Source organism: Lathamus discolor, chromosome 3 (assembly GCF_037157495.1).
Source record: "Lathamus discolor isolate bLatDis1 chromosome 3, bLatDis1.hap1, whole genome shotgun sequence".
Taxonomy (NCBI): Eukaryota; Metazoa; Chordata; class Aves; order Psittaciformes; family Psittacidae; genus Lathamus; species Lathamus discolor.
The window spans coordinates 127,191,251-127,210,031 of NC_088886.1; the positions used below are offsets into that span (position 1 = coordinate 127,191,251).

An 18,781-nucleotide genomic window follows, 5' to 3' on the forward strand; every position below is an offset into this window, starting at 1 on the left:
ATGTTTAAAGTGCATAGAAAAGGGCTACCAAATGTACCGTGGTAATGGCGTATCTTACAAAGAAGAGACAAAGAGCGGACCTAGAAAGGTTTGTTCAGCCTAGCAAATTCAAGACTCTTGGAGATAAGCTGGCTTTCTGTAAATATGCAGGCTTGGGAGATAAATGTGCAGTAGGAAAACCCACTGTTTAAGCTGAAAGAAGATGTTGGCACAAGCGTTACAAAGTTGTCAGCAAATGTACTTAAACTGGCAATATACTATTTCTAGCACTTGGTGAGCTGATGGTCCAAGGAAAGGAAGATACTCTTATTTACTCTCAAAACAGAGATTGAACATGCTGTTAGAGATACTGTATAATCTAATTGTGAATGCAGAAAACTAGACTTAGTGATGTAGTTTGTATTTTTATGAATAAAATCTAATCAGCATGGAAAGCTGTATCAATTTAATGGCTGAAACTGAGTTGTGAGTTAAATCACTGTATTTATAACAGTATAACCTTGAATGCCTATGGAGCAACTGCTTTTGTTATACTGTGGATAAGTTGCTTGTATGCATCAAGCCCTTTGATATGGGATTTAACATCAGTTGAGGAAATATTATCAGGTAAAAATTTGAGAAAGTCACCCTTATGGTTAAATATCCAGAAAAACCGTATCAGTTTAACTGAACTCTCTTCTGTAGCTGGCAGAACTTTCTGGTGCTTACTGTTACTACTTCTTAGCATGTTAAGTAGGCTTTATAGTCCATCTTATCCAATGAATTTACTAAATCAGCTTACTAAAATGAAACCCCCACCAACAACAGTAATTTAAAAATACATTTTCCATTTTCATAAGGTCACACAGCTGCCAAGGAAATATCCAGTATAATCAATAAAGCACCTAACATTTTATTAGTATTTTGTCATCATTAGTGAAAATTGGCAGAATTCCATTCATTCAGATGTAGTTAGTGACTTATCCAGTCACAGGGATAGAGTCTTCAATTTCAGAAGATAGTGAGTAGGGGGACTCATACAAAGATAAAAACTTACCATAAGTATAACAACCAGTGACAGGACAACTTCTAGCAAGTAGGTTTGTTTGTAGCAAAGAATTAGAAAAAGGCCTTATAGATTGTATTTCCTATATATGTAAATGTTCTTTTTGTATTTCAAGAGGAAAGAAATATGAGAAGAGACATATTGAACTGTTTACAGACCTTTGTAGTCCTGTCAGTGAGGATCAGCTGGAAATTATCATTGCTAATTTGAAGAAAACAGGAATTTCACTTCAGTTTTTGTAAGTATGGAAGTGGCTGTTACACACTATGCCTTTTTTTTTTTTTTTTTTAAGGGAAATGTTTATTCTTTCTTAATAATGATCTTGAAGAAGCCAATGATCTGTTGGTGTATTCTTTCTATAAAGTTGTACCAGTATATAATATGATTAAGTACTTCTGTCAATTACATATGCCATGAATTCCAGTTATGAGCCAAGTCCTTTTTGTTAAGTGGTGTGCAAATACATGGTGAGATGATGGCTACTTGTTCAGTTAGAGCCAAATTGGAGACCAATGAGCTATAAAAGCAGAAAAGTGGGAAACAATGAGCCAGAAATAGAAACAGTAACAGAAACTTGGAAGCAGTAGTTTTGTCACAGCAGCAGCCTAGATCCTTTTAGATAAGGTTGTTACTGGGAAGAAATAAAGAGGTAGTGTTGCAGGTGTTTATAGCTGATTCTGGTGTCAGTAGAAAAGCAAGTCTGAAGAGTTATAATCACAGTGATGGATTTGGAAAATGGAAGTGATATCTTAAGTGTTATGACGTGAATCCCTTGGCTGTATAGGTATAGGCATTGATCTGAAGAATCAGTGATGGTGCTGAGATCTGTATTAGATGTTGCACATGATGGTAACATAGGAAGCTGTAAGCCTTCTAGTAGGAGTTTATTTAAAAGCAAGACTTTGTGTGCACATTAATGTTTGCTGCTTATAACAAACAATTTAACAGGAGGAAGTTAAAGCCACAGTTTTACTTCTCTCCATTTTAATATTTACTTTCACTTAGGTCCAGCATTCTGTAAGGAGCAATGTTAAGAATTTGATGAATTCATTAAAACCATTTGCAGACCCACCTGCAAGATAACAGAGGGGTTAGATAGGCAAAAGTGACTAAAAATCATGGGCTGATCCTACACCAAAAAGTTCTTTTTCGCTTGTGCTTGGGAGAGGCTGAGTGTAAAACTGTCAGGCTACTCTCAGGTTCTCTCTACACTGTAAAAGAAGGTATGCTTGCAACATGCCTTGAAATGCCCTTCTAGATTATTGAGCTCTTGTTGATGCTGGAGGCAGTGGCGACAGCACCATGAAGCTGAGTACATCATGCAGCTACCTTGCCTCCACACCTGCAGTTTGCTATGCAGACTAGGACTAGCTAACACCACAAGTTAACTTTGCAGTTTTAATCTGTGAAATTTCTGATATATCTTTACATTTTGTTTGCCTGTAATGCAGCAAAGGAAAAGCCCTATGGCTAATAGAAGCATCAGAGAAGTTTTGCTGTTATAGCAATAGCTGCAAATTTATACCCTGTCTCCCAGCCACGCCGGCAGATGATGCTTTGAGAAATACATGTACAAATGTAAAATACTCAGAATAGTGGTTTAAAAATAATGTTTCACTAGAGCTTGTGCTTTTATTGTCACCCGTGCTTGTATCTCTTATACCCTGTTTATTGATTAGATTGTAACTTGTGACAGATAGTTGGTCTTCTTCCCTGTTGCCAAGTGCAAAGTGCATGCTGAGCACTGTATAGCTTCGGGTATTATACCATTCTCGTCACATGAGTCTCTTAAGCACTGCATGATGAAAGTAATCTTACTTTTGTGTATCAGAGGTTTGAAGCTTTTTGCTCTCCTAACAGCTTTAAAATACAATTTCTCTATTTGTCAGTGGATGCTGCTTCCTGAAAAGGTACCAAACACTTTGTTGAAGTTTGATCTTTAATTCTGCTATATATGCACTGTCGTGCATATTGTTAACTGATTATTAGATGTTGCTTCACAGATAAGTTTAGTGAGGACTAATGAGGAGAAAGTATGGTAGAGATCTGTAGGCTGCTTTCTTGAAAACATAATACAAAGCCAAATTTCTTTTACTTTGTGGAAATGTGGTAAAAGGTGTCATGTGGTTAATTCAAAATTGGATTAGATGAAAGATTATTTAAAAAATCTGCAGGCATTGTCAGGAGCACAGAGTAGAGGATCTTACTTGTCTCTTTTCTGTGATTATTACACTTTGTTAGCTCTGTGTTATTTTGAAGAGCAGCAGAATCATTTTATCTATAACCCCTGGCTAAATTTTTGAATCTGATTCTTAAATGCAGGGAAGAGTGTCATCTTCAGTCAGGAATTCACCTAGTGTGTAAGCTATTAAAATCTCAAAGAGTAACATATATTCCAGAAATAACTAGCAGCTCCACTGCAGAGAAAGTCCTGTTTGCTGGCATTTGGAGCCGATACAGGATCACAAGCCTGGAGTGGCTTTTAACAAGTTATCTAGAGCAATCCTCTACTTCAGACAGGGTCATTTGTGTGTATGTCATTGCTGAGTGCTGTTTGTCTAATCTTTATAAGTATTTTCCAGTGATGGAGACTTTTCTGTCTCCTCAGGGAGCTGGTTTTAGAGATTATGGTTTGAAATGTCTGTATCAGTTTTTGGAGTATCTGCCTGACTCCATGATGTGACTTGAGTGCAAGCTGAGTATGTAAGGCCGATTGTTCCCTTCCCCTCTACAACAGAAGACTTATATTTAAGACTGTCTTGCCCTCTGACTCCCTTCTCTATGGGCTTTATTTTGTTCAGTCTGTTTTCATAGCTATTTTCTAATTGGCATTGTCTGTACTGCCTAATCTCTTCCCATATGTGGACATCTTTATTGTTGTATGATTACCAGAACTGATGCAGCACCTTGGTGAATATGTTACCAATGCCAAGTAGACTTGAAATACTACTTAATGTGTTTCACAAGCCATGTGGCTCTTTATGCATCTGACAGCAGCTAGATAGAAACTGTTGATCCTGATACAATTTTTGTTTTGGTTTGTTATTTTAATTAAGAAGAAAGTCAAAATTAACTGCTTCTGCTTGTATTCTTAGTCTGCCATTTCCAGTGGATGTTGATGATGGAGGTGGAGATACAAGTGCCAGTGCACATTCTCATATTCACAAAAACCCTTTTCCAAGGAAGGGTTTAACTGAGCAACAGGAGGAAGGCATTGATGTGGTGAGAAAACTGATGCATGCTTTGGATGAAGAAGGAGGGCTGGAAGAAATTTATACTTTCAGGTAAACTTGGCTAATCCTCTTTATCATACTTTAAATTTGCTTTCTGATTTCTTCCCCAAAGGATGAAATTAATAATCAGTCACTTGAAATCCAGTTTCACTGAAGTCAATGACTTTTATAACTTACTGTACACGCAGTACTTTTCAAACAGCTTTTTCTGTGGCTTCATAATAGGCAGAAAAACTTACAGATTTCAAAAAAAGAAATTAATCTTCTTCCATCTGTTTAATTTGGATGAATTTCGGTGGATTTTGGAGAGAATGTTTCTATAAATGAGATTGCAAAAGCATGTTTTGGAAAGAACATTTGCATTTAATGGTAGCCTTTGTTCTTTGTTCTTTTAGCTCACTAGTTTATCGAACTCCCGTTAATGTTTTGAGTAATCGTAGAATCATAGAATAGTTAGGGCTGGAAAGGACCTTAAGATCCTCTAACTCCAACTCCCCTGCCATGGGCAGGGACACCTCCCATTAAACCATGGCACCCAAGACTCTGTCCAAGCAGGCCTTGAACACCGCCAGGGATGTAGCATTCACAGCTTCCCTGCGCAACCCATTCCAGTGCCTCACCACCCTAACAGGAAAGAATTTCTTCCTTATATCCAGTCTAAACTTCCCCTGTTTAAGTTCTAACCCATTGCCCCTTGTCCTATCACTACAGTCCCTAATGAAGAGTCCATCCCCAGCATCCTTATAGGCCCCCTTCAGATACTGGAAGGCTGCTATGAGGTCTCCACGCAGCCTTCTCTTCTCCAGGCTGAACAACCCCAACTTTCTCGGCCTATCCTAAATATAGCAGATGCTTCAGTTCCCTGATCATCCTCGTGAACCTCCTCTGGACTTGTTCGAACAGTTTCATGTCCTTTGTAATGCTGTTTGTTGAGTCATAAAATGATTAGGGTTGGAAAGGACCTTAAGATCACCTACTTCCCAGGTCTTTAATCAGAGACTACTGTGCTGTTGTGCCAAACAATATACTGTTTTAGAGGCATTCGTAAATGCAGGAATTGAAAGATCAGTTTTCACTTCATGTTTCCCCAGTGAAAGAATGCAAATATATGTTTGTGTCTGAAAAACTGTGGTTAATGATATATCCAACACTTTTCCATGTAGGTGTTGTCCCAGTTGTGAAAGAAGCAAAATGCATCTGTGTGCTTTATATAGAAGTCTGATGTTACTGTCTTAGTAATTTTATTCTACAATTATGGAGTGTCATCTTTTAGATAATGTGTTTTTCAGGAATCTTAGTAAACCCTAACTGTAATTTGATTATCAAGTGTAATGTTTAGATGAGGTTTGTACCTGAAGGTTTGCATGTTACTATTCATAACTTTATTTGTGGGGTTTCCTTCCCTCACCCTGCCTAACTGATCTGCTTTGCGCCTCAGCAGCCAGTTAAACTGTTACTTTGCATTAGTGTGGATTAGCGAAGAAAAATGTATCACTGTGTATGTACTTCATACTAGTCAACATGGGAGTCAGTCTGCAGAAGAAAGCAGGCTTTGTCAGTTGTCAAAAGGCTGCATGGAAAAGCAGTATCTTTCTGGGCCCATTTATCCATTAGGATAATCCATATGCATGAAGCTCCTACATGGATTGTCACCTTCTTTATATATTTTTTTTTTTTTTTTAATCACAGGTCCATGCTACTGTGTAAGCTGTCTTTGTGCCATGCTTTCAGGGAAAATCCAAAATCTTTGGATAAATAGGCATATGGCTAATAGATTAAAGCTTTAGTTGTTTAAGAATATGTGAGATTTTAGATGCACTTAAGTTACTTATCAAGGTTTAAGAAGTTAGCTTTGCAAATCTGTCATGATAATTTACCAACTGGAATACACTCTCTATTTCCCTATATTCATTATTCCTGCTGGTAAAAATATTTCAACTCTTGTAAAAATAAATTAGTCATGCCAAGAAAGTAAGTGAGCAAATTTTGGTTTTGGTTTGTTTTTTTGTTTTGTTTTGTTTTTTAAAAAGGGTTTGATATTCTGACTGTTGGATAGGAGGTACTTCTGCTGCCTCTGGATTTTGGGGGAAGGGATTGGAGAGCAGAGACAAGACATTTTCAAAAGCACAAATTGAAATGTGTGCTTAGTAGGGTTTTTTTGGCTACATCTTTGATAAGGTGGAGCATTTTTCTTATGTAAATGTAAGGAAATAAAAGGGCAGAGTTCATAAATTAAGCTTAAATGACAATTTTAGGCATTTGATGGGTGTTTAATTTTCACACACATTCTTGAATGTATGTTGAATTCTTTTACTGATGTCGTAACAGATTCTTTTTAAAAATACTGTATTGATGTCTCTTGCTTCAACACTGTCCTGCGTGACATCCTTGTCTCTAAATTGGAGACATATCAATTTGATAGATGGACCACTCGATGGCTAAAGAACTGGCTGGATGGCCACTTGCAAAGAGTTGGGGTCAATGGCTCAATGTCCGGCTGGAGACCAGTAACAAGTGGTGTCCCTCAGGGATCGGTGTTGGGACCGGTCTTGTTCAACATCTTTGTCAGTGACATGGAAGGTGGGATTGAGTGCGCCCTCAGCAAGTTTGCCGATGACACCAAGCTGTGTGGTTTGGTTGATACGCTGGAGGGAATGAATGCCATCCAGAGAGACCTTGACATGCTTGTGAGGTGGGCTAATGCCAACCTTATGAAGTTTAACCATGACAAGTGCAAGGTCCTACACCTGGGTCAGAGCAATCCCAGGCACAGCTAAAGGTTGGGCAGAGAAGAGATTCAGAGCAGCCCTGCAGAGAAGGACTTGGGGGTGTTGGTGAATGAGAAAATGAACATGAGCCGTCAGTGTGCGCTTGCAGTGCAGAAAGCCAACCGTATCCTAGGCTGCATCAAAAGGAGCGTGACCAGCAGGTCGAAGGAGGTGATCCTGCCCCTCTACTTTGCTCTTGTGAGACCTCACTTGGGGTATTGTGTGCAGTTCTGGTGTCCTCAACATAAAAAGGACATGGAACTGTTGGAACAAGTCCAGAGGAGGGCCCCGAGAATGATCAGGGGACTGAAGCACCTCCTATATTTAAGATAGGCTGAGAAAGTTGGGGCTGCTCAATCTGGAGAAGAGAAGGCTGCGTGGGGACCTCATAACAACCTTCCAGTATCTGAAGGGGGCCTATAAGGATGCTGGAAATGGACTCTTCATTAGGGACTGTAGTGACAGGACAAGGGGTACCAGGTTAAAACTTAAACAGGTGAAGTTTAGATTGAATATAAGGAGGAAATTTTTTACTTATAGGGTGGTGAGGCACTGGAATGGGTTGCCCAGGGAGGTTGTGAATGCTCCATCCCTGGCGGTGTTCAAGGCCAGCTTGTACAGAGCCTTGGGTGGCATGGTTTAGTGTGAGGTGTCCCTGCCCATGGCAGAGGGGTTGGAACTGGATGATCTTAAGGTCCTTTCTAGCCCTAACTATCCTATGATTCTGTAATGTTTATCTCATGATAAAAATCCCAGTGCATTTTCTCCATTAATTGTATTTTAAATTCTGTTAACGCATTAGAAAAAGTCAGCTCATCCTAAGAGACTTGAAAATACCAAGAATTCTGTACTGATTTTTCAGGTGTTAATCCTAATTTCTGCCAGACATGTGCTTTACTGAAGAGAAAGGTAGGTTTTGGGTTTTATCATCATGTGCAAAAGAGCCAGTCTGCACCGTTTTATCTTTGCTTCATTGTGCAATAAAAAAAAAAAAAAAGAAGATTGCTTTCTCTGCATTGTAATTTTACAGCAAAATGGCTGATATAGTTTGTATTAGCTGGAAGCTGTTCTGAGGTGCAAGCCTATTTGATTTCACAGTAATATAAGTTGCAGTCATTTTTTAATTTTTGAACTCCACTGCTTAAAGTTATGCAATGAAGTCAACACTTTTTAGTGTAAAATCATTACAGTTCCTTTTTTTTTTTTTTGTCTTTATAAACTTGCATATATGCTGGTTATGCTAGAAACACTGAAAGTCACTTGTTTCACTCTAGCAGAATGCCCTGAAAATAATGAGTTCATTAGTACTGTATAAAAAGCAAAGTGTCAAAAGTTAATTACCACACAAACAAAATCCCGTTAATTGAAACTGTATTCTTTATTTCTTCACCTCCACTGCAGAAAACATTTTGCCACTTAGGGAGCTTTTTCTAATTTGGCTTTTTCAAATAGCTACATGCCCTGATTGGGTGAGCAAAGATAATTGTAAACGCTTAATAAGCAATTGTGTGGTTTCATACTGTCTTTAAGCACTAATGTCACGCCATGGTAGAGGTTTGAAATGTGGATAATCTGCGTCACCACCTCTTGTTTTCGTTCTCTTTTTCTGACAATAGTTAATGACAAGATTATTCATACAGTTTATTTTCTAGAGCTTTGTGCAGTCTTAAGTTAAAACGATTGGACTCTTGCATCTCCTTGAAGAGAGTGTATTGTCTGTAATATTTTATTACAGTTTACCAGAGTTCATTTCTGTTTTCCTGATTTAGAGAAAGCCTGGAGCATCTTTCAATGTTTAAGAAAATAGAAAGAAGACCTATGGCTTGGCCCTGCCAGCTCACTATTGGTTCTAATTTATCTATAAGGATTGTGGCCTACAAATCAGTAAGTTCATAAAATCATATGATTTAATGTATTTTGGCAGCAGGTTAGGTGCAGCTGCAAGTTTTTTCTTTAAAGGCAAGAAAATAAAAGATAAAATAACATTCGAAATAATTATGGCAGAGATTTTATGTGCGTAGATGCCAGTACATCTGAAACTGTGGTTCCCACAGCAACTCTAACTTCACCATATTGTACACATGTTAAAGAACTAAGTTTCATGATGTACAGAAATAGAAGTAATTGCTATCTACACTGTGACACTTAATGGTGTTGAGGTTGATGAACCTAATTAAGAATGCTGCAAGTGTAAAGCTTTCCATTTGGCATAAGTGATATGTCTGCAGCTCAGTAAGACTTAATATATGATTCTTAAGCTCTAGGCACGAGGGGAGTTATGCACATGTGTATGTAAAATGTTGGCCCTAAATGCTTTACCAGCTATTGTTTCAAATCACATCTGTTGTTACTTCAGACTTGGAAAGAAAGGTGTATTTTTTCGGCTTGTTTGCTTTATACTCTTTGGCAGAGCTTGTGCATAGTCTGTTTCCCTTACAGTTTATGTGGGTCCTTCACACAGTGCCAGGAAGAAGTAAGTGTATTTAAACACAGAAAATGTGCAAAATTCCAGTTATTGAATAATTAATGGGTAACTATATAACGTGGCAGCATTGATGTGTCTGGTGAAATGGAGATTACTTGGTTTGTATTTGAACCCAAGACCAAGAGTCTGGCCAATGTCACAATGTTTCTGGAAGATGTATTGTGAAGTTGAAATATATCTGATTTCTGAGAGACAGGCATACTAGCCTTGAAAGAGATCTCTGCTGCCAGCTTTCTCTTTATGCATATTTATTTTTATTGGGATATTTTGCCAGATCTGTACAAATATGCAGTAAGAGTCCTCTCCTGAAGGTCTTTATTTTGTGTGTAAATTAGGCTTGGGAGAATGAGCAACATGAACGGAGTGACTAGTCCAAAGGTCATACAGTAGTTGGGTCAGAGCTAGGAATAGACTTGTGATCTATGGACATAATCTGTCTTTTCTGTTTTCTGGTCAATTTTCCATTTTTCTTCTCATTCACTAAATACACCATTGATTTCACTAAAGTAGTGATTAAAAAAAAAAAAAGCATTTTTCTTTCCCTGTAGTTGGGAAACATTCACTCATTGAAGACATTTATTCCTTCTTTCCTCTCCCGGTCCTGTTATGCAACTGGGATCTTTTCCTGCCTTTTGGGGAAGTTCCAGTAATATATGGTATTTTTATCCTGAAGTGTAGTAAGCCTGATGAAAAACTTGGGCAAACAAGCTGAATAAGCATTGAATCTTCTTGCATCTTTAACATATATCTAATTTTTTGTCAAAAGTGTTTATATAGGTGGAGGAAGTAAAATACGTATCAAGTTACATGCTATCCTGTGACTAAAAGACTTTCACAAATGACTTGGCGCATTACTTTAATGAGTAATCAAGGCAAATATGGTACAGTTCAGGTGCTAGGTCACAAGCTGATCAATCTGTGCTGAAAGCACTGTGTCAGCAGTCAGAGATGCATATTTGAGGCTGTCATTATTAGTCTCTTATTGGCAAAATAATGCAACGCTTGGTCTCAGAATTTTTTGCATGTTTTTTGTAAGCAGTCTGAAAGATGTTCCCTTTCTTTGAATTCTGATATAAAGGTCACAGAAGAGAAGGTGAAAAAAGTTTGGACAACTGTGGATGCTAAAACCCTCAGAAAAGATGATGTGCGGAGAGAAACTGTTTACTGCTTGAATGATGATGATGAGACAGAGGTTCAGAAAGATGATACTATTCAAGGTATGACTTCTTTATGCGCACCCTGAAGACAAACCGTGATAATGGCTTGTACTCTTAAATCACCTAAACATCTTTCGGTTTTATACTTTGAAGCCTAGCTGTGATCTTAGAATGTAAGCTCTGTAAGTTGATGGAACACAGACACTTACGTGAGACTTTGTCTTCAGATATTTTAAAAATTCCTGCTTTTACCAGTAATAGGAATAACAATAATAATACCACCAGGTAGAACTTGGAAGGTACTACAGCTTCCTAAACTATATTCTCTGGAGGACCATACCTCAGCTCTGTATTGAGTAGTGCTGCTATCTCTGTTGTTTTCAAGTCTTCAGTTGTACTGGTAACATGTATGCTTTCATAACACTTTCTTTTTAGATAAGCAGCTGCTCTAGATACTCTGAAATTGGGAAGATGAAACCATTATTTCCTTCATGGATGCACTTTGGAAAACCATCAAGCACAGTTTGATGACAGCTCTTTATATATTTTCTTTAAAAGGCTTTATGAAGGAGATTACTTCTTGAGCAGCATTAAGTAAATTGAGAACTGAAAATTTCAGCGTGTTTCAACTTGTTTTCTTACTGTAGTATTCAGAGGCAAATTGCTTTGGGTTTACTTCTCACCCCTTTTTCCAATCCTTTCTCTCATACCTGCTCTTCCTTGCCTGCTCTGTCCTCAGTGGCAGTAGAGGAGGACATACGATTGTGCGTGGGAAGTAAAACACAAATACATACAGACACCACTTCTGCATACAGCCTATACCTTTGTATATAAAGGTGTATCTCACTTCCACTGTTAACACATTTTGTTTTCTGGATCTCTTTTGGTTTCCTGTCCATGCTTTGTGGTATGTTTGGGTTTTTCTCCATTACATTTGCAAGAAGTGTTGCTCTGTCTACTTGCTGAAATTTATTCTGATTTGCTTTAATCTATTCTGCAAGTGTGACTTTGTTGGCCAAGATATTCAGTTTCCTTCTTTTCTGCTGTCTATGAGGGTAGTTGTGTTACATCAGGCAATGCCCAAGGAGTGCAACTGCTGTTCATGAAGTACAAAATGTTTCTTTCTATGGGTGTGTGGTTTTTTTGTTAACAGGGAAAGTAATTTGATGAGTGTTTGTGGAGTGTAGCTGTGGGGCATGTATGATTGTTAAAATACTCAGAGGGCTAATTTTGGTGTTAGAATTGTAGGGCCATATGCTTACCAGATGCTCTTGTCTTATTCTCCAGGGTTTCGCTATGGGAGTGACATAGTTCCTTTTTCCAAGGAAGATGAAGAACAAATGAAATACAAAACAGAAGCAAAATGCTTTTCTGTTTTGGGATTCAGCAGATCCTCTCAGGTACAGTACTAAACCTGTTCCAATTCAGCTACCTGGGTTGTTCAAACAATGGATTTCAGTTTGAATTCACTGAAGTTAGAATCATAGAATCATAGAATAGTTGGGGTTGGAGAGGACCTCAAGATCATCTAGTTCCAACCCCCCTGCCATGGGCAGGCACACCTCACACTAAACCATCCCACCCAAGGCTTCATCCAACCTGGCCTTGAACACTGCCAGGGATGGAGCATTCACAGTCTCCCTGGGCAACCTATTCCAGTGCCTCACCACCCTAACAGGAAAGAATTTCCTCCTTATATCCAATCTAAACTTACCCTGTTTAAGTTTTAACCCGTTACCCCGTGTCCAGCCAAGTTGTGATGCTGTACTGCGTTCCAGTGTTGGGAGTGGGGCATCTGCAGTCATGTATACAGGAGTGATTTGACTTTGTCATTCCAGTACACGTAAACAGTATGTAGTCTTGTGAGGACAGACATTCATAAATGTGGCTGTTGGGCCCTCAGTTAAAGTAAGTACCACTGAACTCGGATCTCTGTGGAGACAAGAGCTATTGTAGTTTAGTTTCATTTCATCTCATGAACTTAAATGTCAGATCTGCAACAGAAGATGGTCTCTTCTGTTCAGATCATGCAATAGCCTTTTTGGGTTTTGTCCGGCCATGAGAGCAGAAGAAGTCTCTCTCTGAACATTAAAAAAATGTCACAGCCTGAAAACTGACTGGGTTTATTCTCATTTCCATGAGGACTAGTTTGTAAACTGTGACTTGCTTCTTATTTCTACTGTAATAAAACCTAAACGTAGCAAAGACTTCATGGAACTTAGATGAAGATAACGTTCAAAAGCTCTCCATATTTCAGCGAGATGCTTGGTGTTTATAAGCACTTACCTGTACTTGTGATATTAACTTTGCCATTCATTTCAGCTGGAAGATGTAAGGAACTTATACTGAGCAAGTAACTTAATAAAAGCTATCCAGCACAAGGTGGTTTCCTGCAGAATATCCAGGACTTGAGTATTAGGGAAGCCTTAGGCAAAGGCTTAAGAAAACCCTTCTTGAAGCAGGATATATGAGGAGAAAGTACAGAGATGTGAGCACCGGTATTTGCTAGTAATGTTAAGCTGCTCCCACTCTTTCTTCTCCAGGATATTGTACAGGGTGACTGAAATTTTACTCTTGGAGTTCACTGCACCCAGTCCCCTTCACCACTCAAACCAGAAAATAATAGGGCAGCACTGCACCTTCTGTTCTGAAAGCTCTCAGCCCTCTTGCTGTTCTTTGAAATGTCTTGCTGTCCAAAAAAAATAGTACTGGTGATGAAAGCTGAGGAATTGTTACCTTTACCAGGAAGGAGAGATGCTAATAAAATATGTAGTATCTGTGGGAGCTTGCTCCCAAGTGGATGTTACTAAATATATTTTTACTTTACAGGTGGCACAGAGACCCCTGCATGTTGCTAGATATGCCCTTACGTTATTGCAGTGTGGTGGTCCAAAGCATATTATTAAGTTGGCCTACAGCTGAGTCTTACTGTCTTCATTTAATTCCACAAGATGTATTTCACCATGTGCAGCATTTTCTTATGCTGGAGGCTGGTCTCCTGTTTTGACCTGAAGTCTGACTTTTACTTTAAACAGAAACTAAGAGGAAAACAGATAAAAAAAGAATGCTGTTGTAAGTGAGCTGCTGTTTCACATGGTTTCCATACCCCGCCCCCTCTCCTCCCCACATTGGTCAAATAATGCGTTAATACCTTCGAATACATAGTTAATAATTAATTGTAGAATATAATTAATTCTAGAAATATTCTTGATTCACGTAAATATGCCTCAATTAACAAATTGGCTTATATTTTCTCAGTGCACAAAATGTATTTATTGCTTTTGATAATTTTTTATGATGTGCTTCTCTGGCTTGTAGATTTCATAACACATTGGAATTACATCTTAAGTAGGGTGTGCTCTGATTCTGTAACTAGGTGTCGTGGTTTAAACCGAGCCACACAGCTCGTTCACTCACTTCCCCCCCCTTTCTCCCGCTTTCCTTCCTTCCACTCCACCTCCCCCATCCCACCCCCCCACCCCGCTCAGGGATGGGGAGGAGAATCAAGAGAATGTAACTCCCACGGGTTGAGATAAGAACAGCCCAGTAACTAAGGTATAACACAAATCACTACTGCTACCACCAATGATAATGATAAAATAACAAGGGAAGAGAATACAATACCATCCACTGAACAAGTTCAATCCTCCACCAAAGAGAGCCCTTACCCTTCCGGGTAGCTCCCAGTTACCTCCCTGGGCATGACGTGCTGTGGTATGGAATACCTCTTTGGCTAGCTTGGGTTAGGTGTCCTGTCTCTGCTTCCTCCCAGCCTCCCCTCATCCCCAGTAGAACATGAAGTCCTTGGTCAGAGTAAACATTACTTAGCAACAACTGAAAACATCGGTGTTATCAGCGCTGTTCCCAGGCTGAAAGTCAAAACACAGCGCTGTACCAGCTGCTAAGAAGGAGAAAATCTGACTGCTACTGTGTCCTGGGTTCTGCAGTAGCAGTTATTTTTCTCCTTCTTAGTAGCTAGTGCAGTGCTGTGTTTTGATTTTTTGGTTTGGGAACAGTGCTGATAACGCCGATGTTTTCAGTTGCTGCTCAGATGTTTGGTCTGGCCAAGGACTTTCTGAGCCTCATGCTCTGCCAGGGAGGAGGGAAAGCTGGGAGGAAGCAGAGACAGGACACCTGACCTAAACTGACAAAAGAGGTATTCCATACCACAGCACGTCATGTCCAGGATGTGACTGGGAGTTACCCGGAAGGATTGGGAGGACTGCAGGGTTGGAGGAGGTATCGGTCGGTGCTCGGCTGGGGGGAGTGGGGCGAGTTATCGGTCGGCTGGTTTTGAGGTGTTGTATTCTTTCCTCTTGTTATTTCCTTTATCATTATTATTATTGGTGGTAGCAGTAGTGATTTGTGTTATACCTTAGTTACTAAACTGTTCTTACCTCAATCCGTGGGAGTTGCATTCTTTTCGATTCTCCTCTCCGTCCCTCCAGGAGCAGGGGGAGGGCAAGAAGGGGGGGGAGTGAGTGAACGAGGTTTGTGGTTGGGTTTAAACCACAGCATACTGCTAAACCCAGGACACTAGGAGTGTAATTATGCCCAGTAATAGTTGTGTAGACACCAGTATAATAAAATTATTCAGGTGTGATTGCAGAATTAAAATTACACTGTTTAGATAATGATAACAGGAAGTTTTCAACTATAACTGGAATTTTCAAAACCCATGCTTTCCTTATATTTTGGTTCTGGAATTTTATTGTTTGGAATGGTAATATTGACACTATTCAAATGTATGTTTTGCATTAAATTGTTTCTTTAAAAAACTTTGGGGAAAAGAATATTTATTATTAACTAGAGAAACTGGAACATCTTCAAATACATAATTAAAGAAGGAATAGAACCACCTTATATTCTTTTACCAAGTTATTCACATCCCTCAGGAAAGAAGATCAGAGGCTGCTTAAACTTTGATTTTTAATTTATAAGTAATGTCATATAAATCAAGAAATAATACTTGAAAATATTACAAAGCGACCTTTTTTTTTTTTCCCAAACACATAAAGGTGTAGTGACACACACATCTGATTATTTATACTATACTGAACATAAAATTTCCTGAGTTTTTAAAGACAGAACAGGAAAGAATAATTGCAGGTAGAATAATTTAAGTTGAAAAATCGTGCAGTAATATTTTAAACAGTTCTTCTTGGATCCAAGTTGTCTCTGACTTCAACAGCATTATGGTAATTTGCTAAATAATGAAACTCCAGGTTAGTTTGGTACAGTAATATGAAGAGATTTTTCTGTAGCAAAGAAATGTAATTTTACCGAGTGTTCATATTAGTATGCAGTCTTAGTGACAGGTTTTCCCCTGTTACAGTGTTTCTCCGGGTGTTTCCCACCCTCTGTGGTTCCAGCTATTCCAGCAGTAACCCTTGATGTAATTATATTTTATTTTTGGGGGTGTGTGTGGCATGGTTCAGCCGTGTTCATGAACAGCATAAACTCTGCCAGCAGAAGTGCTTCTTTGCCAGCACAGGTGCATATACTTCATGTTGCTGTTGAAGTAGCTTTATTAATTAGGGATGTGACTTTTTCAGCTCCTTTTTGACATATCTTTGCTAGGAAAATCTTATAGCATAGATGTGGTGTCAACTAGGTTTAGGCCTTTTATTAACTACTTTGGTTTTCCACACTGACTTCTGAATTACTACAGTATTATTCAGACTGCTAACAGCTGCAGATGCCGTAATCTTTTGTTTCTGCTCATCGATGAGCAGGAATACAGGCTGAGAAAGTTGGGGCTGTTCAACTTGGAGAAGAGAAGGCTGTGTGGAAGCCTCGTAGCAGCCTTCCAGTATCTGAAGGGGAGCTATAGGGATGCTGGGGAAGGACTCTTCATTAGGGACTGTAGTGATAGGACAAGGGGCAATGGGTTAGAACTTAAACAGGGGAAGTTTAGACTGGATATAAGGAAGAAATTCTTTCCTGTTAGGGTAGTGAGGCACTGGAATGGGTTGCGCAGCGAAGCTGTGAATGCTTCATCCCTAGCAGTGTTCAAGGCCAGGTTGGACAAAGCCTTGGGTGCCATGGTTTAGTGAGAGGTGTCCCTGCCCATGGCAGGGGGGTTGGAGTTAGAGGATCTTAAGGTCCTTTCCAACCCTAACTATTCTATGATTCTATGATGATGAAGGTATGAGAGTGTCAAGTTGAATATGACTGAATATCTGTATTGAGTGATAAGTGGAGATACAAAACATATGCAAGGCTTTAACTTCTATGCACAGTCATGAAATTTTGTGGCTTCTCAGTTGAGTAATATGTTAGTTGTTTCAGAATTTCATTGGTCCAGTTGCATTGCTGACATTTTCTTTAGATCGGGCTAACTCTTGGCCATTTGAATCTGTAGATCCAGAGGCATTGCTACATGGGCAACCAGGTTCTGAAGGTCTTTGCAGCAAAAAATGATGAGGTAAGATGAACTGGATTTTAATGCTAAGGGTGTTTTGCTGTGGAACAGAGAAGAATAATAGTGGCTCTTGAGATTGTCCTGTCTTTCCGTGTTAATAAGGCACATAGTTCTAATGCAGGTTAGGTAGATCTTGTTCCGTTGCCCATTAGGACGAAAAGAAGTTGGATTAGACCCCAAGTGAATACCCTAACTCATGAATAATGAGAAACTGGTAAATACTATGCTTGTGCAAGAACATTTGGAACCTAGAATTGGTGCTTAAGTCCATCCACATGCAGAGCAACAGTAAGCTCTGTCACTGTGTTGTTTAGACCAGACCTCCAAATTATTTTAAAAATCAGAGATAAAAACCTCACTGTATGGTGCTATGATGTGTTCCTTTAAGGGTCTGTCTTCCCTCTCTTTCTCTCTCTCTTGTAATACTTCTGAGAGCTCTTCACGCCTAGTGGAAAAGGTGGAATGTGCTAGGTCTAAAATTTGCTCAGCTTTGAATTGATAAACTGTCATGATGAGATTTGACCTTTCTGATTCTTCATTTTTTGAACATGAAAAATGCTTGTGTTGAAGTTATAGCTGAAATGGGAACTAGTCTTGGGTAAATCAGTGCAGTAGAGTTCACTGTGAAAGATGTATTTCAGCAGGCTAGTGACAGCTTGCAGGACTGTGTGGATTTTATTATATTTTTTTACCCTTCCAGAACGCAGCAGTTGCTTTTTCTGCCCTTGTTCATGCATTGGATGAGTTGAAAGTAGTAGCTGTAGTACGTTATGCTTATGATAGAAGAAGCAACCCCCAAATTGGAGCAGCTTTTCCATATATTAAGGATGCATATGAGGTAATTTTTCACTCTTACCTTTCTGTAAAGAGCTTCCATACTGATGCTTTGCGAATATCAATTAATAAATGATCGTGTTTGAACCATATGCAGTGTTTTGTAATACTGGAAGAAACCAATGTGACTTTTCAGTCATAGTACCAACTGTTAGGGCAAAGAGGTAATAAAATGTAAGAAAATTCCCTAGAAAAAATACATGGAAAAATAATGTATATGCTTCCACTAGTATCCTCTATATTACAGGTTTAAATAATACTGATTTTTGTTTCGGTAATATAGTAATAATTTCATTTTATTATCCTGGAACTCTCAAAATTTTTGGTATCTAAAACCAGTATAATCCCTTAGTTACGTAATAAGTTGCCACTTCTTTTTTGCTGTGTGAATATCTACCTCTATGCATACAGTCTGATGTTGTACTGGATTCCTTCAGTTTCTTAAACTGTGGATTTATTTCCAGGTGGCTTAGTAGTGCAAAATTTGAATTTGATAGTTGATGTGGCATTTCAAGCATGTCCAACTAGGCTGTTGTCGTTAGATTTCCAAGTCAACTGGAACTGAGGGGAGGAGCTCACAGCATTTAAAGCTGTTGTTCAAATTCATCTGGAGTGTTTGGAAGACAGTATTTACTTGAAAAGGTTATTTTAAGAAACAGGATGGAAAAAAAGTGTTTCTAAGAAACAAACAGGAATTCTGTATGCAGCATACTCATATATGAAATATATATATAAAAAATTCTGAGACACCTAGAAGCAACACATATCAGTATTTTTACAGCATGTTTCCACTGATCTTATTTACGAGAGACTATTGAAAGGGCTAAATACGTAT

The 18,781-nt window shown here is 38.8% G+C and overlaps 1 protein-coding gene across 3 annotated transcripts in view; it reads left to right on the forward strand.

Moving 5' to 3' along the window:
• The window catches only part of XRCC5 (X-ray repair cross complementing 5), a 54,688-nt gene that overhangs the window by 5,582 nt on the left and 30,325 nt on the right, over positions 1–18,781 (forward strand). For all 3 annotated transcript variants that reach the window (XM_065671541.1, XM_065671542.1, XM_065671540.1), the window contains exons 5-11: positions 1,161–1,283; positions 4,141–4,329; positions 8,816–8,930; positions 10,610–10,748; positions 11,976–12,088; positions 17,053–17,115; positions 17,813–17,950. In XM_065671541.1, the coding sequence (XP_065527613.1) occupies positions 1,161–1,283; positions 4,141–4,329; positions 8,816–8,930; positions 10,610–10,748; positions 11,976–12,088; positions 17,053–17,115; positions 17,813–17,950 (880 nt within the window). The remainder of the gene's footprint in view (positions 1–1,160; positions 1,284–4,140; positions 4,330–8,815; positions 8,931–10,609; positions 10,749–11,975; positions 12,089–17,052; positions 17,116–17,812; positions 17,951–18,781) is intronic.